The sequence below is a fragment of the Zingiber officinale genome, chromosome 8B, assembly GCF_018446385.1.
Source record: "Zingiber officinale cultivar Zhangliang chromosome 8B, Zo_v1.1, whole genome shotgun sequence".
NCBI lineage: Eukaryota > Viridiplantae > Streptophyta > Magnoliopsida > Zingiberales > Zingiberaceae > Zingiber > Zingiber officinale.
The window spans coordinates 21583554-21608051 of record NC_056001.1 but is presented as its reverse complement, the minus strand read 5'-3'; the positions used below and the strand labels follow the sequence as shown (position 1 = coordinate 21608051).

The window sequence follows — 24498 nt, the reverse complement described above, 5'->3', positions numbered from 1 at the left end:
ATGTGCAAAAGAACTTTGGGAAAAGTTCTTGGAACACCACAAAGAGTCAAGACAAGAAAAATCTGATCCTTCGATGGGCATCTCTTCGTCATCAGAGGAATCCAAGATCGAGGAGATCAATGGCATAACCCTAATGGTAAACCATCAAAGAAAAGATGAAAGCAGCTCAGAAATGAACATCGATGAAGGGGGAAGATCATCAGAGGAAAGCTACGAAAGGAGGAGAATAAGAACACGAGGTAAGTGAAGTACGTACACTATCTCCCAAACAATCTTATGAGTTTATTAAAAATACTTTCTAAAAATATGTGTAACTTAGAAAAAATAAAATGCTAAGATAAAAATGTCCTTAGTCAATTCATACGCCTTAGAAATATATGATAATTTAAAAAGTTTATTCAAAGGAAATAGAAGATTGAAAGGAAAGTTGTAGGTAAATAAAAGAGTAAAAAGTAAGAATTAACAAAGGAGTAGAACGAGATGGCAATATAAATTAGTATGACCTATGATAATTATCAAAATGTATAATTTGTCTTCCCAATTTTACTTGTCTCAATTGCATTAAAAACTATAAGGTGTTATTCTAATGATTTGAGCCATTCTTTTCAAATTTATCAAAGATTATTTTTAAATATTTATATTTTATTAATTGTATATTATTTTATATTGTTTTTAAAAATATATAATTTTTGTTCCCACGGATGTTGTAGGGTAAATATAAAAATAATAAAAAAATTTAATTTTAAATGGGATAAATATTTAAAAAATTAATTTTGAATGTATATAAACTATACTCTAAATTAATATAGACTATCTTTAAAATTAAAAATCAATCGCACAAAAAGCTCCTATATATATATATAATTTATTCGTTTATCTTTTTCGTATTAATTTTAAGACGGATTGACGGGATGTTAGGGGCGAACCTAATTATCTTTTACCACAATATATATAATTTATTCATGCCGATTCATTATCAAATATTGACCGTCTATTAGAAGCTATTGTCAGATCAAACGGCTGTCTAAATAGTGGTTCTACTGAACCTGCGTCCCATAGGTGCTGAATGACATGGCGCAACTCTATTCGTATGAGCGACGTGGTCTCTCAGTTCATTGGCGGAGACAAGTCACTCCGGGTCCTTTTTAATCGTCCCCGAATCAAGTGAAGGCGAAGGAGTTCCTCGCTCCGCCCTCTCATCTTTCGGAGATCGCGGTCGTTGCTCGCTCGTTCCGTCGCGATCTCCTCTCTCCCCTCATAATGGGTGGGAGGAACTTGACGGCACCGCTTGTCTTGATGTTTATTGCGGCCCTTTTCTCCCAGATTTGGGCGTCGGATCCGGTAGTTTTTCCCTTTTCCGCGAATTTTCTCTTCAGCTTGAATTTGAGATGTAGATAATAATTTAGCCTATTTGTTTCAGTTGTTCTACGAGTCGTTCGACGAGTCTTTCGAGGGGCGATGGATTGTCTCCGAGAAGGCGGACTACGAAGGTAAATTCCTTCCGGATCTGCTCTTGATTCTTGGGTGCAGTAAATTTTCTGTCGACAGTGCGAAGATTTCACCTTGCAACTGGCTGCTTTCAATTTTGTTGATAGGATCGCCGAATCTGTGATCACTTTCTACAAATCTAAGGAAGAAAAAAAAAAGTGGAAATTAATTAAGAATAAAAAAATAGTGTAATTTAAGCGCTTCTATTGTAGATCAGTTAGTCCTAAAAAAAATAGTAGATAGGTGAGCAAGGGCTCACCTTGTTTTTACGAGCATAATCTACTAATTCTGGGTAACTATTGAGACATTCTGGATTTGTCGCTGACCATGTTGCATAGCTAAGGAACAACTAGTCACTTGGAAGTTGGACCTGATAAATTTAGTTGGATTAGGTTCTAACTTTTTTTTTTAGCTTCTGGAGCTAGAGTGTATTTTTTTTGTTGGCTCAGTCTATTGATTAATATCAACGGTTTAAATCTCTGATTTGTTTACCCAGTAAAGCCATTAGTATTTGATGTTAAGAAACTCAACCACAAGTCTATCAGGTTCTAATTTAGATATTTTTTGAAATTATTGTATTTCTCTAACGATATATTGTGCAGATCAAGTGTCAGGAGCCTGTTTATATTCTCATTATCTTGTCTTGTATGAATGTCAAACATTTACTTCATATGTTATTATTGGCAATAAGTAGAAGTCAAGCTACACTGCTGAAAATAAATGTTCTTAGTTTATTGATACACAAACTAGCTTATCACGGAACAAAAGTTTCTCATAATTCTAATCATAAAGAAATTAGTTGGAAAACCTAATTGAATTTACCAACGACATCTAAGTGATTCCATCGGTTGATGGCATTTGGTTTCATCTAATAAATGAAGTTATGGTGTTTATATCCTGGATGTTTCATGAAAGAATATGACTTTGAAACTACTAAAAAAATTATACCTGTATCTTAATGTACTTTCACATAAATTGCCATTTGCTACAATGAGGCACAATTTCCAGCGGGTGCATGCCTTCGGAAAAAAATTCCTCCCATCCCCTAGCCATTTGCATTAGACTATAAGCTGAGCCCGTGATTTATCTCCCTTCACATAACCTAGGACAACATAACCTAGGACAACATAACCTAGGACAGACTGTGAGGGGCACTTGAGTCAGCGTAATCATTGTTTTTTTTAAACAATATCATATAAGCTGGCAACCTTATGATGTATCTTTACAATGCTGGTACTATAACAAATATCTAAATTGAAAATAATTAAATAACTTGATTGCTTAAACACATGACATAATTAAGTTGGTTATTATCCAATTATTCTCGTTTGTACATATAAGACACTATTTAATAATCCAAAAAAAAAATCTTAGAGATATGTGATGTACTCTCTTTGTTTTAATGATTCAACGTTGGCAATTTAGAATGTCATTACTAGCATGCATGGTGTGGTGTTTTTTTGAGTTTTTAGCATGCACTGTGTGGTGTTTTGTTAGTTGAATTCGAATAGGCATAATCAATATAAATAAAAAATCGTGCACTCTTACTTGATTTTAAAGAGCAGTAAATCAGAATAAACAATAAATATGATTTCCATAAGAGGAGTCCATAACTTCATGAATGATCTGAAAAAATGTGAGTACCGAAGTTTTCATCACCAAAGTGGCAAAACATATTTTCAAGTAAAATAGTACGAACTGCAGTAAGTTTAAGTCTAGGAATTATTATTCCTTTCAATTAGAATAAGTTTGGCATTTCCTTTTCCAAAGTGCTTCTTTATTTCCTTGGAAGCATAACATAATCAAAGGAAGTTTAGACCAAGCAACTGTTGATTATGAACATTGTGTGATAACTTCATAATTATATACATTATTTCTTTTTTAATTTAGAAACATTTTCAATTATACGGCCTCTATATATTTATCTAGTTGGTTAATGTGAATTTCTTTTATTTAATAGTGTCATATCAGGATGATAACTTGGGAGAAAGAGCCATTCTATCCCTCATATATTATAACATTAAGACTTTCTTGTTAGGTTTTGGTTTTTATAATTATTCCTTGTCAATCAGGAATAGAATTCATAATGAAAATTTAATATAATTGTTCTGATTTTTTTCCCTCCGAGATAGAGTAGAAAACGTGGTCTGCAGATTAAAATTTTTAAGCAAATATGTATACTGAATTTTTCAAACCTGGGTCATATGTATTTATTTTCTTTAGTGGCCAATGCATCTTTCTTACAATGTCTCATTTTGTTGATTAGGTACATGGAAACACTCGAAGAGTGATGGTCATGAAGACTATGGGCTTCTTGTCAGTGAACAAGCTAGAAAATATGCGATTGTCAAGGAACTTGAGGAGCCAGTTGCTCTCAAGGATGGAACAGTTGTTCTTCAGTTTGAAGTCCGGTTACAAAATGGACTTGAATGTGGAGGCGCATATCTTAAGTACCTACGTCCACAAGAAGCTGGATGGACTCCTAAGGGATTTAATAATGAGTCTCCATTTACTATCATGTTTGGACCTGATAAGTGTGGGTCCACAAATAAGGTGCACTTCATCCTTCAGCACAAGAATCCTAAAACTGGAAAGTTTGTGGAACACCATTTGAAGTATCCTCCATCAGTGCCATTTGACAAAAATTCTCATGTTTATACTGCTATTCTGAAACCTGACAATGAGCTGAAAATTTTGATTGACGGTGAAGAGAAGAAAAAGGCGAATTTGTTGTCTTCTGATGACTTTGAGCCAGCTCTTATCCCACCCAAAACAATTCCTGACCCTGATGACAAGAAACCTGAGGATTGGGATGAGCGAGCTAAAATTCCAGACCCTGATGCAGTAAAGCCTGATGACTGGGATGAAGATGCGCCAATGGAGATTGAAGATGAGGAAGCTGTCAAACCAGAAGGATGGCTGGATGATGAACCTGCGGAAACTGATGACCCTGAAGCAACAAAGCCAGAAGATTGGGATGATGAAGAGGATGGAGAATGGGAAGCACCCAAGGTTGACAACCCCAAGTGTGAAGCAGCACCCGGCTGTGGAGAGTGGAAGAGGCCCATGAAGAGGAATCCAGCATACAAGGGGAAATGGTCTGCTCCTCTAATTGACAATCCGAACTACAAGGGTATCTGGAAGCCACAAGAGATAGATAATCCCGAATACTTCGAACTGGACAAACCGAACATGGAGCCTATTGATGCCATTGGTATTGAGATATGGACCATGCAGGATGGGATTCTGTTTGACAATATTTTGATATCTACTGACGAGAAGGTTGCTGAGTCGTATAGGTTGGAGACATGGAAGCCTAAGTATGACGTTGAGAAAGAAAAGCAGAAGGCTGAAGACGCTGGTGCTGGGTTTAAAGATGGACTTTCAGGTCTCCAGGTAATGTTTAGTTCTACTAACTCTAATAAACTAAATAAAGCTGCTGCTGTACCCTTCTCACACCCAATGCCATTGTTATTGCAGAAGAAGATATTTGATGTTCTCTACAGGATAGCAGACATTCCTTTCTTGAAACCATACCAGATAAAAATCATTGTATGTTCTATTATCTATAAGATTTTCCTATTTATATTCCTATCTTAAATCCAGATTAATCCTTTCACATTTGATGACTGATTTTGGAGCAGGATGTTATTGAGAAGGCAGAGAAACAACCTACCGTCACCATTGGAGTTCTGGTGTCCACGGTAGTGGTATTTGCCACTGTCATAGTCAGGCTTCTCTTTGGTAGCAAAAAGAAACCTCAGGTGAGTCGTTGAGAGGCTTTCAATCTGGCTTGAATCTAACTAGTTGATGTTCTATCTTTAGATATATCTGGGTGTTGACTTCCTAAACCTTGCATTTTACAGAGACAAGAAGTCTCAGCACCGTCTGCTTCCAAAACCAAGTCAGCCGAAACTGTTGGGAATGATTCTCCAGGCACTAATGGCACTAATGAAGAGAAAGAAGAGAATGTAAAAGTTGATGATGCATCTGCTCCTCGAGCTCGGAAATCCAGAAGGGAGACCTGAGGTAGCAAGCTCTTCAAATTTTGTGAGATGTTCCGAGCTTAGATATGCGTTGCGTTGTTAGGCTTTCCGGTGGGGGCTGAAGCGCACACTTGCCTCCTTCCAATTAAAAGTTAGCTTTACAATTTGTCCTTGAATTTGTGGACTAGAAATCTATGGCTTATATAATTTCTTGTAATTTGCTTCTTTGAACAATTATTTTTAGAGTTAACATAGCTTCTTGTAATTTGCTTAGTTAAACATTCTTAGAACTTTTATTATGAAAAAACATTAATTTATTTTTAATATACTGGCATGTTTATCATCTAGGAGAAAAATCAAAAGGGCATTTTTCTTTTACAAATTCCATTTTGATTTTTTATCAAATGACATCCCATTTCATCAACTCGTATAAAATGACACAATTGTGTCCTACTGTGTTCTCACTATTAATTTTTATTTATATTTTTCGTTTAAATCTTGAATTGGGGATGTGTAGCAAATCATACAGTTGTTATGATTTTATAATTATTACAATTGAGTTATTCTATAGTTATAACAGTTATAATTGTTACAGCCGTTTCAAAATTAAACTAAAAATTTAGATGGGAGATCAACAATTAACTTTTTATTTGTGATATTTGCCTTTATACATAATTCAATATAAATTTAAAAAATAAAATTTTAGTTATTTGACACTATATCCTATATCTTATAATTTATTTTTTCATATAATTTAAGGATGTATTGGCAGGCACACTATGTTTTTTATTTACCTCGTTATAAATATGTAAGGAGTCGACCGTCCAGTCCACTTTTACCAAATCAATATAAAAAAATTTCAATAAGCATAACAGTCAAAGGCGTGGACTGGAATCCTTTATGCATGTCACGTGACTCGTGTAAATATATATTTGAAAAGTTAATTTCGTAATGTTATATAACACCTCATAAATTAGAGACCAAATTTTGTCAGTAATTAAAGAGGTTACCGTATATTTAAAATTATATTTCATTACCTTGTGTTAACTCTTCTATATGTTCACTCCAACATTTAAATTTCTATATAAGTTGAAATTCAATTAAAACAATATGATTTTAACATTTTGTATGGAACTAATATCTGCGATTGTGATCTCATTTTAGGTCATCTTTTCATCTAGATTATAATTTATGTCGAGCCAGATGATCAAAGATTGCTGATAGTTGGACAGACTATATGACGCTGACAAGTAGGGGTCCCATTCACTGGCCGCTTGGCTCGGCTCAAAGTATAACTTAGGTGGGAAAGTGAACCTATAAGAAATCACAATCAATTTTAGCCAAATTTTGATTGTAAAACAAATGAAAAATATGGTACAACACTTGCCCCAGTTAATTTTACCCTTATACTCAGATTACTTAGTTATTGAAATAGATGAATATGAGATAGGATGAAATGGCGCCATGGGCGGATCCAGTGGGGGGTGGCATTGGCGGTCGCTCCCCTTAATAACGATGAAACCCCTAATATTATGAGGTTTCATTAGTGAAGATGAAGGATACTGTCCTTTATTTCATATAAAAATTACCCTTCCATTTTTAAATTTTTGAATCCACCGCTAGATGACACTTTATTTAGTAGAAAATTAAAATATGAATAAAAAATTCCAGAAGTTTTTGTCGTTATACCTCTAGTTAATATAAAGAAAAAAATTATTTAACTTCTTGATATTACCAACTTCTAGTAAATATAAAGAAAAAAATTATTAAACTTTTAGCAATAATTTATTATTTAGATGCTTTTACGTTATTTATCTATAATAAAATTGAAATTACAATTAGAATAGATTGTGAGGTCTGACATGCAAATGACTAAGAGGATCTTCAATCCATCATCAAAACATCAAATCTGATGTAAATTTAACATCAACTTATTTCAACCCATACACCAAATCTCACCCCCAAATATGTTGATGTGAATATAGTGTTGCACTATTCACATCACCATATTTGGTGATGGAGAGATTTTTTTTTTAAAAATTATTATATTATTATAAAATCAAATGTAATTAATTAATTATTATTATTTTCTTTATCTTTATTTATAGTATAATTAAATATAATTATTATTTATTATAATTTTAAATTAAGTGTATTTAATAGCATATTTAAATTTTATTATGTATATTTGTAAATATTTAATTTATTAAAATTATTATTTTAATTTTATTTAATATATTTTAATTATAATTACATTTATAAATTATCACTAATTTCATAAACATAATACAATAAAATATTAAAAAAATTTATATGCATAAATATAAAACACATTACTCATTACATTGACATACAAAATAAAGATAGTAATAACATTAAATTAAAATATTACTAATACAAACTTAAAAACATGAATAATTAAGCTTAACAAACAAGTACATGGTACAAACGATACTAATAAAGCACACATAAAATTAAAATTACTTTAATAATATTATAATACTAATATTCAGGAAGATCACTCCCCATTCCGCAAAAATAATTATGAAATTACCCGAAAATATTCATAGGATTCTGAGATTCTTGATCTTCACCTTAATATTGATTAAGTTGTGATCCTTCTCCCTGTATCTGTGATGTTTGAGATCCTTCTCCTTGATGTGCAACTGAATGAGATCCTTGTACTTGCATTCTCTTTTGCATAATTCTAATTTGCTCATTGCGAATATATTCACGCATCATCGGGTTAGAGATCGAGTTCAAATCTTTGAATAAAATTTTGGTTTCTTCTTTGTAAAGCATAGTATCTGTCATTTTTGCAGTAGCAGCAGTACTTGCATTCATTGCCTCAACAAGTTGAGCATTAATATTAATTACCTTTGCAATTTGTTCATCATTCTTTTTCTTCATTTTTGCTTTTTTCACCCCTAGAGGTCGTTTATTAGAAGTAGCACCGCTATCTGAATCAGTGATATTAAGATCAAAAGCAAACACACAAGGAGATGAAGGTGTATGAAATGCCTCCTCAAAGAATTGTTGTTCAGATGAATCAGCATTAGCATTTTGTTGTCGTGATTTCATTGATGCAGTATTCATAGTGTTAGTACCAAATTTTTCAATGTCTTTGAGAATATTCCAGACATGGTCAAATTTGAAACCCTTTGTGTATTTTGGGTCTTCTGCAAATAACATTTTGGCACGAGTTAACTGCAAGAAAATAATTAAACATCAGTTATGAAGATAATGATATGTATTAATAAATTTAGACTTAGATTTTAAATTTTAGATAGTCTAAAATAAATATGAGCATAGTAACTTACAATATCTTGTTCCGATGCTCCACTAGGATTCAGATGTTCGATTTGTCGAATGCAACCTTTCATTTTGGATACTGCGCTTAGCATAAGAAGCATTCTTTTTTGCAAAGATCTTAGCGGTCAACTATGATGCACAAAATTTGGATCTGTATGAAACTCTTTCTCAACTCTTGCCTAGAATTGATCCTTCGATTGATTGATCCCAATGATTGGATTTTGTGAAATATGAAGGTAAACATGACATAAGTGTTTATCTTCTTCAAATGAGTATGAAACTTGTCAGGGGGTTGCACTCATTTTAGTAGAAGAGAAACTCTCACAAAAATTATTGACATACAATGTGTTATACCAATATCTGGTAAGCCATTATATAGTGAAAAAATATGAATATAAAATTATGCAAATTTTGATTTAGTGTCATGTCACGTCGCCTGCTAAACTTGTCCCGATGTTGTCATTGTTGTGTCACGTCATTTGTGCATGTTTGTCCAAATGTGTTCATTGTTAGATCACGTCATTTGGCCACACAAAAATGTGTGTTCAATGTCCGGTCACGTCGCCTGCTAAACTTGTCCCGATGTTATCATTGTTGTGTCACGTCATCTATGCATATTTGTCCAAATGTGTTCATTGTTAGGTCACATCATTTGGGCACACAAAAATGTGTGTTCAATGCCCGGTCACGTTGCCTGCTAAACTTGTCCTGATGTTATCATTGTTGTGTCATGTTATATGTACATATTTGTCCAAATATTTTCATTGCTAGGTCACGTCATCTGGGCACACAAAAATGTGTGTTCAATGCCCGGTCACGTCGCCTGCCAAACTTGTCCCGATGTTGTCATTGTTGTGTCATATCATCTGTGCATATTTGTCCAAATGTGTTCATTGTTAGGTCATGTCATCTAGGCACACAAAAATGTATGTTCAATGCCCGGTCACATCACCTGCTAAACTTGTCCCGATGTTGTCATTGTTGTGTCACGTCATCTGTGCATATTTGTCCAAATGTGTTCATTGTTAGGTCACGTCATCTGGTCACACAAAAATGTGTGTTCAATGCCCGGTCACGTCGCCTGCTAAACTTGTCCCAATGTTATCATTGTTGTGTCACGTCATCTGTGCATATTTGTCCAAATGTGTTGATTGTTAGGTCACATCATCTGGGCACACAAAAATGTGTGTTCAATGCCCGGTCACGTCGCCTGCTAAACTTGTCCCGATGTTGTCATTGTTGTATCACGTCATCTGATCATATTTGTCCAAATATGTTTATAACATACATTATAAATACATACCCCATAAGCAACATGTACCTCATCCATTCAATTATCTCAGAAAATGGATAACAATATTGAAGGTTCATCAAATTTATCATCTTCAAGCTCTAATGATGATAACTATGCAGAAAGTTTTGGTGCAAGGCAACAATTGATGGCTCAGGTGATTTCTACCAATAATCAAATTGTCTTGAATTATCTCAATGAAGGAAGCAACAAAAGCAGACATCGAGGCTCAATTCCTAGTCATAAGATGATCAATCGTAATCGTGAAGCTGCTGATTGTAATCTATTCAATGATTATTGCACCGAAAATGCATTGTATAATGATGTAATGTTTCGAAGAAGATTCAGAATGGGACGAAATTTATTTATGTGTATCTGTGATGCTGTTACTAATCATGACAACTATTTTATATAGAAAAGAGATGGACTTGGAAAACTTGGTTTGTCAAGCTTGCAAAAAATAACAGCTACATTTCGGATATTGGCGTACGGTGTACCAGCAGATGCTACTAATGAGTACATTAAAATAGGGGAATCAATTGCTATTGAAAGTGTGAAATGATTTTGTCGTGCTGTTGTTGAAGTTTTTGGAGAGCAATACCTACGATCTCCAAATGCTCATGATGTTACTAGGCTACTTCATATTAGTGAGCTACGAGGTTTTCCAGGTATGTTAGGTAGCCTAAATTGCATGCATTGGAGATGGCAAAATTGTCCAACAGCTTGGGCATGACAATATTCTGGTCGTAGTGGAAAGCCAACAATTATTCTAGAAGCTATAGCCGATTATGATATGTGGATTTGGCATGCATATTTTGGGTTGCCAGGATCGAACAATGATATTAATGTACTTGAGTTTTCTCATCTTTTTGCTAATCTTGCTGCAGGTATTACAATTCCTGCTCGTTATGTCATTCAAGGAAAATAGTACAATATGGGTTACTATTTAGCTGATGGTATATATCCAAAATGGTCAACACTTTTTCAAACGATTCTGCTCCACAAGGTCGAAAGAATAAATTATTTGCAATGAAGCAAGAAACGTATAGAAAGGATGTTGAGCGAGCATTTGGCGTGCTCCAATCACGCTTTGCAATTGTTGCAGGACCTTCACATTTTGGCAGAAAAATATTTTACATGATATACTGACATCATGTATTATTATGCATAATATGATAATTGAAGATGAACGTGATTTAAATGCACAAATCGTGGAACACTTTGAGGTACCGACTCCAGATGTTGAGCCCACAGTAGATGATGGTTCTCGATTTGAAGAGTTTCTAGCTCGATACAGACAAATCAAAGACAAAGAAGCTCATATTGCCCTTCGAAATGCATTAATTGAACATTTATGGGAACAATATAGTAATTCTGAAAGTTAAAGTAGTGTAATATTGTATTTTCAATTAAGTATCCTTGTTTGTTTTAAATATAAAATAGTAAAATATTTTATCCTAATTGTGTGTGATTTTATAATATTGTTAAAATTATTTATACCTGAATAATTATATAATAAAATTAAAAATAAAAATTATATATATATATATATTAGTTGGATACTGAATTTTAAAAAATCAAATATTAAGAAGTATTAATTTTAAATATAATAATTATCATATAAAAAATTAATAAGAATAATATAATATTCTAAAGAATATTCTTTTTTGATGTGATATGGTATTGATGAGTTGGAGTTGAAATAGTGTTTGATGTTAAAATTGTACCATTTTAATGTAAAAATTATACTAAATTTAATTATGTGGATTGAAGATGGGCTAAAAGGACTAAACAGAGACTAGAAATTACGGACGAAGGCATTTAATTTGTTGCGTGCTGAATCGTCTAAAAAAAACCATTAAAATCAGGCTAACGCATAAAAGTTCCTCTTAATGCAAAATCCTGAGAAAAAATTATACATTTCTGTAAAGACCATATCATACTATATTTCCGTAAAAATCATATGTGACCATATAGATGAAGAGTTGAATTAAAAAAATCAAATAATTAACCATTAAGTTTATTACACCATTAAATTTATTACACGTAGTCTTATCTTACAATTGCAAAAGATTATTTTCACGATTGAAACTTGTAGCCATAAAATCAATCATATGCATTATCGCCGAGTGGAGTTCCCTTCAATTAACACATATATAACACCTAAGACCCATGGATCAACAAACTAATAATGTAGGACATCTGCTTGATATGGAACAACCCTGAATCATCAACCTCTTGGGAAACGAATGACTGATCCAATAATTCAATCAGATATTAGGACCAACCAAAAAACTCAATACTGAAAGATGCTTCTGATGTAGGAAGAAGGTAACACTGCCACAGGCAAAGTGCACATGGCTAACTTAAGGTGTTAATGGAATATATATATATATATATATATATAGAATCATTTCAGCTTAGCATTATTTTTCTCATGCTCCAAGTAGTACACAAATAACTACAACCAAGAAATCACAGATACTCTTCAAGACGAGATGGAAACAAGAACAGGCAGATGGATACCAGAAGATGAGAATACCTTCGAAGTCAATATGGTGGCATTAAGACGAATACACTCGCCCCTAGCGCCTCCCGTCAATCCGTCCCAAGGCCAATACAGAAGAGGTAAATCACGGACGGCTACTAACCTTTGGAATAGTGACTAGTACAACTGATTTAATCTTATAGAAAATAATGATGTAGAGAAGGATTAGCAGTGATTATCAAATAACAGTGAATGATTCAATCCTGTAAAATTATATCTCAGGATCCTTAATGTTTTGCATTCCTGCATAAGTTCAGTGAAGCAAAAGATCAAAGCTCCAGATAAAAACAATTCAAAGCATCATTCTACAGCAACCCTAAACACTGACTTCCAAATGTACCTCCAGTTCCACTTCAAAATGTTCAACCACAGGGAATTACAAGAGCTACCTGACAATATCCAACACCACAAATCCAATGAATCATCCACCAAGATCTTAAACACGCCTAAATCATCTCTCTTAAAAAAAATGTATAACTAGTGCTATACAAAGATCAAAAGCAACTAAATAAAGTTAAGCAGAAAGATACACAGAAGAAGGCAAACATCTGCAAAGATGTAAGTTTCTAATAGAAAAGAAAAAATAATTTTAATGCGCAAGAAGGTTATCAGTAAATTAAAAAAAAAAAAGGCAAACTGAAGAACATGCCAGTAGAGGATCCAAACAATTCATCCAACTAGTATTCTGATCCTGCAAGTAATAAGCAAACTATACCCCAAAAATAATCAAAAGCCTAGTGCAATAGAGAAATGATAGGACATGAAATGAAGCTATGCACTAATTATGAAATCAATTGAGTGGGGTGCTACCAGGTACCAGTTCAGTAAATAGAATCAAATACTGAGTAATTGTGCTACATTTCCTCCTAATTTAATCCTAATAAATCCAATGTATCATCTTGATGTAGTACAATGAAAAGTGCTGAGTCAAAGGCAATATCTTTACTGCTCTAATATCCATTTGTTTTCCATTAAACTCTCAGAATCTGAAGCTTAGTGGAGTAGGCAATGGCAACCCAGTCGGGCTGGGAGGAAGACCACTGCAGCTGCTCGATCTCTGCTCCGGCAGTGTAGGCAAGTATGGGATCGAGGCCACCCTCAGCAGAAGCGGCTGCCATAGACTTCTGGACGTTGCCATGGTCACCGCCCATGGACGAGAGGTCCCATATCAGAGCCTGGGAGTCATCACCAGCGGTGCAGATATGGCAGGAGGAATGGGGCGCCCAGGCGATTGCATTGACGCTGGCCTGGTGGCGGTGGAGCTCGACGACGGGGAAGGTAGGGAAGCGGATGTCGAGGACGACGACCTTGGCGCTATCCATTATGATGGTGGCCATGTAGCGGGGATCCTGCTTGTTCCACCCGAGGCGGACGAGCGGCGTGCCAGGAGGATCGGCGGACTCATATATGATGGTGGAGTGCTCCTTGTCGCGGAGGTCGAAGACGCGGACGGACCCGTCGGCGGAGACGGAGGCAAAGACGCCGACGCCGCCCCAGGCGATGTCGTAGACCTCCTTGTCGTGGGCGATGAGCTGGGTGTCGACTGCCTCGCGGTCGATGTCCCAGACAGTACACGTGGTGTCGATGGAGGAGGTTCCTATGCGGCGGGGCTCGGCCTCGTTCCAATCGAAGGAAGTCAGTGGACCGCAAAACTCAGAGTTACGGTTGCCGTTAAGAAGCGAGCGGAGCTCAATTCGGGAGGAGTCATCGGCGACGCGCCAGATGCGGAGGAAGTCCGCAGAGGTAGCGAGGAGGTCCGGACGGAGGCACTCGCGGTCGGGAACGAACATGGTTTTGGTGGGAGGGAATGGATGCTCGATGCAGAGGGCCGGGTCAGAGCGGATCTCTCCGGAAGCCTCGTCCAGCTGCACGATCTCCATCCGGTTGCCGTAGCCCTCGAGGAGGCTACCGATGGCGAGGCGGTAGCGCTTGTCTCGGCGGACGCTCCAGTTCATGGCATAGATGTGCCAAGGCGCATCGTAGGTGTAGATCTCCGAGCGCTGCTGCTTCTGCAGGTCCTCGTCGCCGTCGCCGTCGCCCTCCGAGGATCCAAGATCAGGAGTGGGCCGTCGTTCCCGGACCTCGGCATCTCCTCTCGCTCCCATGAGAAGTTGGTATCTCCTGATTCGCTCTCTCCCCTCGTTTACCGGTGCGGTCGCCGGCTGCTAGAGGGCAGGCAATCTCCGGAGACGTAGGAAGGGGGAAGAAGACGATGAGAAGGGGAGAAGCATAAGCGAGAGTTACAGCGGATGCATTGAGATTCGGATTTTTTGGGAAGCTGCTAATTATATTTAAGATTAGGGTTTCTATGCTTTATTTGTCCGTACTAGACTACAATTGTTTATTAGAATTAGTTTCTTATTTAACTAAATATATTTTTAAAAAAAGTGGTAACAAAATTCTACCTTTTTACAATAGTCAAAAGTGATATTCTTTTTTTTTTTTTTAAAAAAAAGGAATTCATAAATACTTTTAATCTTTTATTAAATTTTTTTGTGCTTCCAAAAAATAATCCTTAACCTCTTTCCTCTAAAATTAAAATTTTATTAAATATTAAATATGTATATACAATAATTATTTAGAATCATAATATATTTTTAAAAATGATATAATATAATTTAATACTAAATTAAGTTTTAACTAATATTTAAAATTAAATAATAGAACTACACATGGTTCTTTTGAAATATTATTGTAAAAAAACACTAAAATTTTATTTTAATGCATAGGTATAGACATCTAACTATATTTTATTTGAAATTTCAATTAATATTCCTATCAACCTTAAGAATAATTTAAACTTCTTTATTTCAAATTTATATATTCTGGGCCTTTTTTAGATTGCATGACTTTTAAATTATGCTTGCCCTTTTTAGAGGAATACGAATCACTTTCTCATATAAAGTAATTTCTGTAAAATAATTCCTGAGAAACTTTTAGAAATATATTAATGGTCCCGGATGCTCTGTTCAATATATATAAAATAAAACACTAGTGGAACAATGGAGGTATCATTTGTAATTATAATTAGATTAATTAGGATGATGATTCGATCATAATTAATTAGGATTTTTTTTGAATTCATCGTCCCTCCATATAATAATTTGGATCGGACCAGATGACAGGAGGTCATCCCTCGCTTGACAACCTGACCATTTGTCCATCACCAGAGACCTCGAAGCGGTCTCCGGTCATTCACTCTGACCAAAACTATAATATGGGGGACGATGAACCAAAGAAGGTATCACAACCAATTACGATCGAATCTCGGTCATGATCCAATCGTAATTACAAGTGATCTGCCCTCCTGAGATAGGAAGTCAGATCGTGACTGCGATCCAGTCGTAATTGATTGTGATATTTCCTTAGATTCACAGTCCCTTAGGTTATAGTTTAGGTTGGTACGGTTGGGCGGAAGTCACCGAAGGTAGGCAAGTGGCTAGACAGCCTAGCGGAGGGTGGTCTTCGGCAACCCGTTCTGACCCAAACTATAACCTAAGGAACTATAAATTCATGGAGAGATCATAACTAATTACGACTGGATCACAATTACGATCCGACTATAATTCTAAGTCCTCAATTCCCTCACCCATTTTTGTTTTACTAAGGGATTTGGGATGCCAGCTCCCTACCTCAGGGCCGATTAAGGCATAGAGCCCTCCAAATTTATATTTATTAAATAAAATATAGTTATTAATTTAATAAGTTTTAATGCAGATTTATTTTTATCAATAATTTAACTTTTTTATTAATCAAATTAGATTTGGCAGTAATTTTTTTATTAATTAAAATAAGGTTGAAGCGATAATTTTAATTTTTTATATGTCAAAATTAAATTAATAATTTTTAATTTTTACTAGTGAAATTAGTTTTGATAATAATTTTTCATTTTTAACTAACCGTAATTAAATGTGACATGTAATTTTTAAATTTTTTAATGATTAAAATTATGTTTAATTAATATTTTTTATGTTTTACTAATTAAAATTAAATTTAATAGATAATTTTAATTTTTTTATAGTAAGAGTTAGATTTAATTAATAATTTATTATTTATTCTAGTTAAAATGTGATCAATAATTTTTAATTGATCAAAATTTAATCTTCATGTTAAAGTTAGGCCTGTCTAAGAAATTAAAAATATTTATTAATTCTACTTTTATTTTACAGAAATATTTTCAAAAGTTTTAAAATATATTTAATATTATACTATATAATATCACATCAATTTTACACTGTTATTATTGTACACGAACTTTTTGTCAATTAAAATATATATTAATAATATTATAATAATTTATCATTCATAATCAAATTTAGTTAACTAAAACTATTTATTAGATAAATATATTATTTTTAATAAATTATATTTGAAAATTTAATAAAAATTCATTTTTAAAATTTACTAATAAAAAAGTGAGGTTACCACAACAGTAAAATTACTATTATATGACCTACTGATTACTACTTTTAATTACCAAAAATTTTCTTGATAAAATTAAATATTTTAATATTACTTTTTATTAAAAACTATTTTTTGAAAAAATAATATATTTTTTAAAAAATATTAAGACTCAAATATTTGTTTTCTACCTAGGGTCTCCAAAATTATTGAGACGTCCTATTATATGTTCGTTAGAACAATATAATAACTTCTACGATAATGGTGCAACGATAGAACATCTTTTCAATTTTTAAGTATTTAAGAATTGAATCTCAATTTTAATAAACTAAACTAAATACTCCTTTAATTATTATAGATTAATTGTAGGATTAAAAATATAATTTATTTATTTTTAAGTTATTTAATTATCCAACCGATAGATGACTAAAAAATTTTTGAACTCCTTTTAAAACACTAGCAGTACATTTTTTTTTTTAAAAAAAAATTACAATACATATCCAAAAAATCAAAATGAAAAAAATATTTTAGATGCTCATATTGTGTGCGTAAAGATACGGCATATCAAATCCTTATACAGTATAATACTCCATCTGATTCGAGATCTGTTTTATGTCAATTTTTATAAATATTGTGTGATATGTTCAAATGTTCAATCTTTGGAAAAGGGTGGTGGAACCTTTTAATATACTCAATATACTTTATTTTTGATATTTTTTTATTGCTTAATAAATTAATTTGGTCATCCATATTTGTTTTCCCACCCTCAATAAGAATTCATATTTTAATTATATTTTATTGTATGTATTTCAATTACTTTAATTAAATGAGCCATTTACACTGACACGACTCGAGTATGTAGAGTTAAACTCGAGCTTAACTTCGATATTTAATTATAGGCTCAAGGTTGACTCAATTTCTAATTAAATCAGCTCAGGCTCGATTAACTTTAAGCTCGGTTAACTTTAAACTTGAGTCAAGTTTTGATTTAGTTACTTATGAACGACTCACGAACGACTTAACTCATTTGTTCCGTAGTGCAAATATAACAAGTTGGATTTATAATATTTGTGTTTATAAAAAATTTAATAATTCATGTGTTTTAATATATTTATAATATTTTACTAGTTATCATAGTAAACAATAGCACTTCAACATTTACTCAAAAGAAAACAAAGATTAGAACAATTAATTAAAAATCTAATAGCGATATTGTTTAAGGGACTGATTTTTTCTTAAAAAATCACCTTAGAGTAAAAAAAATTGACCTTGGATTTCAATTATGGTCCTTTTTTTATTTTTATTAATTTAAATATTCAACTCTTAAAATCAATTAATCCGGAAAGAGGATGGATGGGTCAATCCCCACCCACTAGATAAATATGAAAAACAGAGATGACGTTTGATGTGGCGTTCCAACATCACTAGTAGTTTGAACATCATAGACATTTGATATATATTGCGAGAAAATCAAACCCTCATGTATAGAAGAACTCTCATTGACCAGAGCAAAAGATGGTATCATTCATCCCAAATTGCTCAATATCACCGACCCATAATAAGATATATGTAGGTAAATCACAGGGTATTTTGTCCTGGCACAATGACTATTTGCATAAGAAAATTAGACACCCAATAAGATATTTTTTATGGATTAGAAATTGACTCTAAAACCTATTAGAGCACGAGAACAAGAGGTTGCATCAATTTGAGAGGGAAAGTTTTTTCTCTATGAAGTTCCCACTTTCTGATTCAGTGAACTAGCTATTTTTTTAATTTAATGTTGTAGTTAAAATCATGGAAAATTTTATAATTTGATTAAATTATTCTTCAGAATAATATTTCACATTGATAATTTATCACATAAAAATTATTTGCACATTTTAAATCTCATCGTTTAATATCATTAAGCATAAGCAATTCATTCAGATAATGAATGCATAAATAACGCAATCTGATTCTTAAAAGGCTGCATGAATATGCTTTAGTGTTGAAGGCAAGACATTGATGCTTTAGTATCGAAGGGGAAAAAAGAGTATGGTGGTTAATGTTTTCTCAAACATATTGACACTCTCCTCGGAGAGATCGCATTGTCGTACCATTTTATAGTCACCAACCACCATCACAAAGGCCAATCTAACAACACTATCCTAAAGAACATGCTTGGCATTAAGTTGTTCAATAAAACAATCTGAACAAGAACTAATCTAGGTGCTCTAAGCTTTGTCAGTAAAACTAACACACCCGGTAGTCCTGGCCGGCATCGAGGAGTCGATATACAAACAGGAAAGATCTACATCGATTGCTCCCTATCATGTAGCAACCCCCATCATTAAGTAGAAGTCAAATTAGGTAGAATCATGTTGATTGTACCATCAAACCAACCAAAAAGTAGGATTCAGTTAAAAATATATATATTATTGCTATATCTTCCATTAGGCTCAAGGTAGAACAAAACGGTTCTAGCTAGTATCTCCTTCTTGTCAAACATGTAATAAAAACTCAAAGAGAAATAACTTATTGCTAGATAATAAGATAAACGAAATAGTGAAAAAGTATATATAAATAAATAATTTTACCTTTTGAGTTTCTCACACAATGCTTGTTGGCGAGGTATTCTTAAGTCAAGCCTGACTTCTTTGTTCATTCTTCCAGGAATTCTTGGCAGCTTCAGCAGATGAAGAAGCTGAATCTCCATTAGTGTCCTTCAGCTTAGAAAAGAAAGGATCCCATTCATGTGCCCCAACTGTTCTCTGCCCACCCTCTAACAAAGCATACTTCCAGCTGTTCTCTTCGATGAACTCCTTATCTTCTCGGCCTTCAATCATGTCCTTTCTCAGTTTTGTAACTCTGTCAATGACTGCTTGTACAGACACATCAAAGGCATCCTTTAGAGTCTCCATTTTAGATCTAGGGTCGGCGTAAATCAACTTCGGAATAAGACCTATAACTGTTTCTCGCATTTGTTTGATGATGTCCGGGGAGATTTGCTTTAACCTCTCTTCAATGCTGACATTCCTCTTTCTAATGTCGTCCTCGGGGATAAATACAGAATAAGTTGAGTAGTTTCTTGGGAGATGCCATATATATTGTATATATGCAGATCCAGGATGGAAGAAAACAGGTATGCAGCCAGCTAACATTGAGTCGAAAGCCGATCTCCTTGTATAAGAATCTCCCTGAGGTTGTAAGCAAAACAAAGAACTCTGGAACATCTTCATTATGCTGCTTGGAGAGTGACACTTGCTCTCCCCAAGGTCACACTCCAACAATTTACAGATCTTGGAATTTCTGCACTGGTCTATGATCTGGCCTCTAATTGACTCTGGATTGTCGGGACGTGGTGCACCGGCAAATGAAAAGAGATACTTCCGCTTCAATTTCCTCATCCTGTCCTGCCAAATGAAAACATCAGCATCCTTCGCCGGGTGAAAGTAAGTAGGATATGGTATCCCAAAATCATTAGCATTCCATGGGCTTGCCTCCACTACTAGCATCGACATGTTTCTTGTGGCTGGCAAGAACAAAAGTTTGTTCCCCCAATTGGTTTCATTATCAGTCAATCTTCTAAAATCCCAAGTGATCCTCCCAGCCACCAAGAAATGGTCTCTACCCCCCATCACACTCCACTCAGGCCTCTTCATGAGCCAATCAACCAATTCAAGTGATGCAGCATCCCTGACTGATATATTGTATCCCCAAAGATATCGAGCTATGTCGAACCCAGCATAGAAAGGCACAAAAACAGCAGCGGCAATGGATGAATCTTTTGTCAAGCAATCATACTGTTTCATTCGGTTGTTGAAGATCACATCGACTGCAAATTGATTAGTAGCATACCATCCTGTATTCGAGAAAACTCCATCAGCATCCTCTAGTGGAGGTCCCATACCGACATTACTTGTGAACTTGCACATATTGGTCCAAAGGCTCAACTTTCTACAATCGGTGAGCATGTCGGTATTGAACCTCGAAGGAAGATCATGGACGTAGATGTACCTCCCACCGCACGGATCACTCTTGTTCTCTATCGTCCGAAGGGCTCGTGTGAAAGGAAATCCCTTGAGACCTTGATCCATCTTGGCCAGTTTGAGCATTTCATATGCTTCCGGGTGGTGGTTGGAAGAAGAGGAGTAAAGAACAGATTGATCGGCATCAGGTTTGCCGCTGAGAACGGCAAAGTGAAAGTAAAAGATCATGATCCAGAACATGGCAGATAGAGTTGCCAATAAACACAACCGCATAGGCGGAGGCTTACCATTGGCCTTCTCCATCTCCTCCTGATGCCTGGAGGTGGACGATCGCCGTCTCATTTCGACTGATGAATCTCAATCGATCAATATCCAACCAAATTGAAGGCCACAAATCCAATTTGACTAGTAGCCTTTCCAAAACCGAAGTGCGACCTGAGTAAGTATGACGGATCGCTCTGCAGAACGCTCAACTACAAGTTTTCACTAAAAATCACAAGTTTTGCATTGATCACGACCCTCTCAGTTTCAAAAACCCTAAACAAACAAAATTGATGGGGCACCTAAACACGGATCTGGGTACCCCACAAAACGATATGAAATGGCACTTCAAATCCCGCTTCCTTTCAGCTTTCAAATCTCCGCCGGGAGGGAAAACGTCCAACCAGGCTCACTTGGGAAGAACAATGGCGGAAACATCACCAACAAAAACACACATCTCACAGTAAAAAACACAGACTTAGATCCAGCAGAGATAAAGAGGAGAACTCACGAGAGAGATGGACGCCGCTGACGGAGAGGAAGATTGCATCAGACCCACCGGACCACCACCATTCACGGGCAGACAGCGACGGACGTTGGTCTCTCGAAGACTCTTGCCAACTCTCTTGTGGGAAAGTGTTGGCCAGCTCCGTCCCAGTGGGTAACCAGTTGCCTCCGTCTATTGGTCGGCCCCACCGGGACACCTGTCGATTCCTATTTAAACTCCAAAGTTTAGTGCTTATTTAGCGCCCCAACTTTGTCCGACTTCACGCCGTTAAGGTCCGTAACGGCCGTCAAGTTTGCCGGCCCGACCCGCAGTCAGGACCGCGAGACATGCCCGCACCATGACGCGATGCCGTCGCGCTAACCGAAGCAATTATTACTCTACGTTTATACCCTTCGTGCTTTTAACGTTTTGTGGGCTCCACATACAGTGGGGATCATTTATTTAATCGCAATGCCAGTAATTGATTGGGAAGCCAAATCAGTCCCGCTAAAATCGAGACACAATTTCGGCATGGTAATTAGAAAACATTAATGACATTTTTCAAGATATCGATTAAAAAAGTAAAAATGAAAAGTAGGGGTAACAATTTTCTTTTTAAGAAAATTGTCATTTGTATAAGTATGTATAAATAGCTTCCACCCAAAATGAGTAATCCTCATATGCCCAAAATGAATCAAATTTATGTAATATTCCAAACCAGAATGACCCATTCCTATGATACCTTGGGTCCATAGCTTGAAGTGGGCGTACTTTCGACTTTAGGACTCTTTTCGTATATAAATTCTAAATAGGGTTGCTCAATTCCCTATATGAATCGGAAGGAACATTGATATCAAGTATTGATATAAATATCTAATTAAATTTTATATATAAAAATGCTAGCCTATATACACCCAATAGTGCACATGAACATCAAGTGTATTTTTTTTAAATTTTTTTAGAGCTTAGGATTTATTCTTTAATGTTTGAGGATTTAGTTATAATATTAAGACTATAGAAATAAAAAAAAAACACATATAGTGCTCACAAAGTGTGAGCACCATTGGATGTATAGGCTAACATATATAGATAGAGAGAGAGAGGAGAATGTTAACCTACATATCTAATGGTGCACACCTTATTAGTATCATGTGTAATTTTTTTTTCTTTTATTTAATTTCTTTAATTTTAATATTATAACTCAAGCTCTAAACTATAAATTTTAAAGACTAAATCTTAAATTCTAAATCCTGAGCTCTAAAAAAATAAAATACACATGGTGCTCACAAGGTATATATCATTGGTGTATAAGCTAATATATATATATATATATATATATATATATATATATATATAATCTTGATCTCCTGCGTGAAGCGCACAGTGCGCGACTGTGCACGTCGCGCAGGAGATCAAGGTTTGTTTTTTACATTTTTTTATTTTTTAATATTTTAAACTAAAAAAAATCAATTAAAAAAATTAACATTTCCTTATATAAATTTCTAATACATTAATATATCCCCTTAACATATTACAATACTCAATAAATACTTAAATTAATTTTTTTTTTTTTTTTTTAAAACCAAACACTATAATCTAATTGGGAAATCTGAACCCGAGAGGTAAAATCTAAAAAACAAAATTGCTTTGATACTATAACCCAAAGTCTGAACCCTAGAGGTAAAATTTTAAAAAAATGGCTTTGATACTATTACCCAAAGCCTGAACCCTAAATAGCTTTGATACTATAACCCAAAGCCTGAACCGTAGAGGTAAAATAAAAAAATAACTTCGATACTATAACCCTATAACCCAAAACCTGAACCCTAAAAATTAAATTTTAAAAAAATATTTTAATTATTTTTTAATTCAAAAATTAAAAAAAAAATAAAAAGAAAAAAAGCGCTGAAATCCTGCGCGACGCGCACAGTCGCGCACTGTGCCGTCGCGCAGGATATCAACGCTGTATATATATATATATATATAATATCCTGCGCGATTGTGAGCGTCACGCAGGATATCAGCACTTTTTTCTTTCTATTTTTTTTAAAAAAATTTTGAATTAAAAAAATAATTAAAATATTTTTATAAAATTTTATTTCTAGGGTTATAATTTGTAAGCTATTTTTTTAAAGATTTTATCTCTAGAGTTCAGATTTTTCAATTGGGTTATAGTATTTAGTAAAAAGGAAAATTAAAAATGAAATAAATTTAAGTATTTATGGAGTATTGTAATGTGTTTAGGGGATATATTCATAGATTAAGGATTTATATATAAGGAAATATTGATTTTTTAAAATTCAAAATCGAAATAATAGATATCATATGTTATTATTTTTTAAAAATTTTGAATTAAAAAAATTAATTAAAATATTTTTTAAGATTTTATTTTAGGGTTCATGCATCCCAATTGGGTTATAATTTTCAAGTTAATTTTTTTTTAAGATTTTACCTCTAGGGTTCAGCATCCCAATTGAGTTATAATGTTTAGTAAATAAAAAAATAAAAATGAAATAAATTTAAATATTTATGGAATATTATAATGTGTTTAGAGAATATATTTAAATATTAAGGATTTATATATAGAAATATTGATTTTTTATTTCAAAATATAAAAAAATAATTATAAAAGTTTGATATGATGCGCGCGCAGTGCACTATCACCACACACACACTCTCTCTCTATATATATATACACACACATGATAATTTTATCCTAGGCGCCCAACGTGGGCGACACTTACAATGTCGTC

General features: G+C 34.2%; 4 protein-coding genes across 6 annotated transcripts; 1 reads left to right on the top strand and 3 right to left on the bottom strand.

Moving 5' to 3' along the window:
• The first annotated feature begins 1157 nt into the window (after positions 1-1157).
• Positions 1158-5798, top strand: LOC122017111 (calnexin homolog). The gene is made up of 6 exons (XM_042574617.1): positions 1158-1341; positions 1421-1490; positions 3755-4884; positions 4969-5040; positions 5133-5252; positions 5355-5798. The coding sequence occupies exons 1-6, from the start codon at positions 1261-1263 to the stop codon at positions 5514-5516; spliced, it is 1635 nt and encodes a 544-aa protein (XP_042430551.1). The 5' UTR covers positions 1158-1260; the 3' UTR covers positions 5517-5798.
• Positions 5799-8069: 2271 nt separating this feature from the next.
• LOC122013583 lies at positions 8070-8857 on the bottom strand. The gene is made up of 2 exons (XM_042569839.1): positions 8795-8857; positions 8070-8681 (listed from the first exon to the last, which is right to left on the bottom strand). Exons 1-2 carry the CDS (start codon positions 8855-8857, stop codon positions 8070-8072), a joined length of 675 nt encoding a protein of 224 aa, XP_042425773.1.
• A 4638-nt stretch (positions 8858-13495) lies between these two features.
• Positions 13496-14882, bottom strand: LOC122017547 (WD repeat-containing protein LWD1-like). Its single transcript, XM_042575192.1, has one exon. The coding sequence runs from the start codon at positions 14728-14730 to the stop codon at positions 13597-13599; it is 1134 nt and encodes a 377-aa protein (XP_042431126.1). The 5' UTR covers positions 14731-14882; the 3' UTR covers positions 13496-13596.
• Positions 14883-19096: 4214 nt separating this feature from the next.
• On the bottom strand, positions 19097-21935 carry LOC122016125 (xyloglucan galactosyltransferase KATAMARI1 homolog). Of its 3 annotated transcripts, none has more exons than XM_042573322.1 (3): positions 21770-21935; positions 19606-21670; positions 19097-19335 (listed from the first exon to the last, which is right to left on the bottom strand). In XM_042573322.1, the coding sequence occupies exon 2, from the start codon at positions 21337-21339 to the stop codon at positions 19651-19653; it is 1689 nt and encodes a 562-aa protein (XP_042429256.1). In that variant the 5' UTR covers positions 21340-21670; positions 21770-21935; the 3' UTR covers positions 19097-19335; positions 19606-19650. The 3 variants fall into 3 exon arrangements, with proteins under 3 accessions (XP_042429256.1, XP_042429257.1, XP_042429255.1); XM_042573323.1 differs by lacking the exon at positions 19097-19335 and having other exon boundaries at positions 19424-21193; positions 21285-21670; positions 21770-21932; XM_042573321.1 differs by lacking the exon at positions 19097-19335 and having other exon boundaries at positions 19424-21670.
• Between the last annotated feature and the right edge of the window lie 2563 nt (positions 21936-24498).

Bases quoted from the DNA above. Each gene is read 5' to 3' on its own strand.
- LOC122016125 (XM_042573322.1), bottom strand. From the start codon at position 21,339: ATGAGACGGCGATCGTCCACCTCCAGGCATCAGGAGGAGATGGAGAAG.
- LOC122013583 (XM_042569839.1), bottom strand. From the start codon at position 8,857: ATGAAAGGTTGCATTCGACAAATCGAACATCTGAATCCTAGTGGAGCA. The intron at 8,682-8,794 runs GTAAGTTACTAT...ATTTTCTTGCAG, and splicing joins GAGCATCGGAACAAGATATT to TTAACTCGTGCCAAAATGTT.
- LOC122017111 (XM_042574617.1), top strand. From the start codon at position 1,261: ATGGGTGGGAGGAACTTGACGGCACCGCTTGTCTTGATGTTTATTGCG. The intron at 1,491-3,754 runs GTAAATTCCTTC...TTTGTTGATTAG, and splicing joins CGAGAAGGCGGACTACGAAG to GTACATGGAAACACTCGAAG. The intron at 4,885-4,968 runs GTAATGTTTAGT...TTGTTATTGCAG, and splicing joins ATGGACTTTCAGGTCTCCAG to AAGAAGATATTTGATGTTCT.
- LOC122017547 (XM_042575192.1), bottom strand. From the start codon at position 14,730: ATGGGAGCGAGAGGAGATGCCGAGGTCCGGGAACGACGGCCCACTCCT.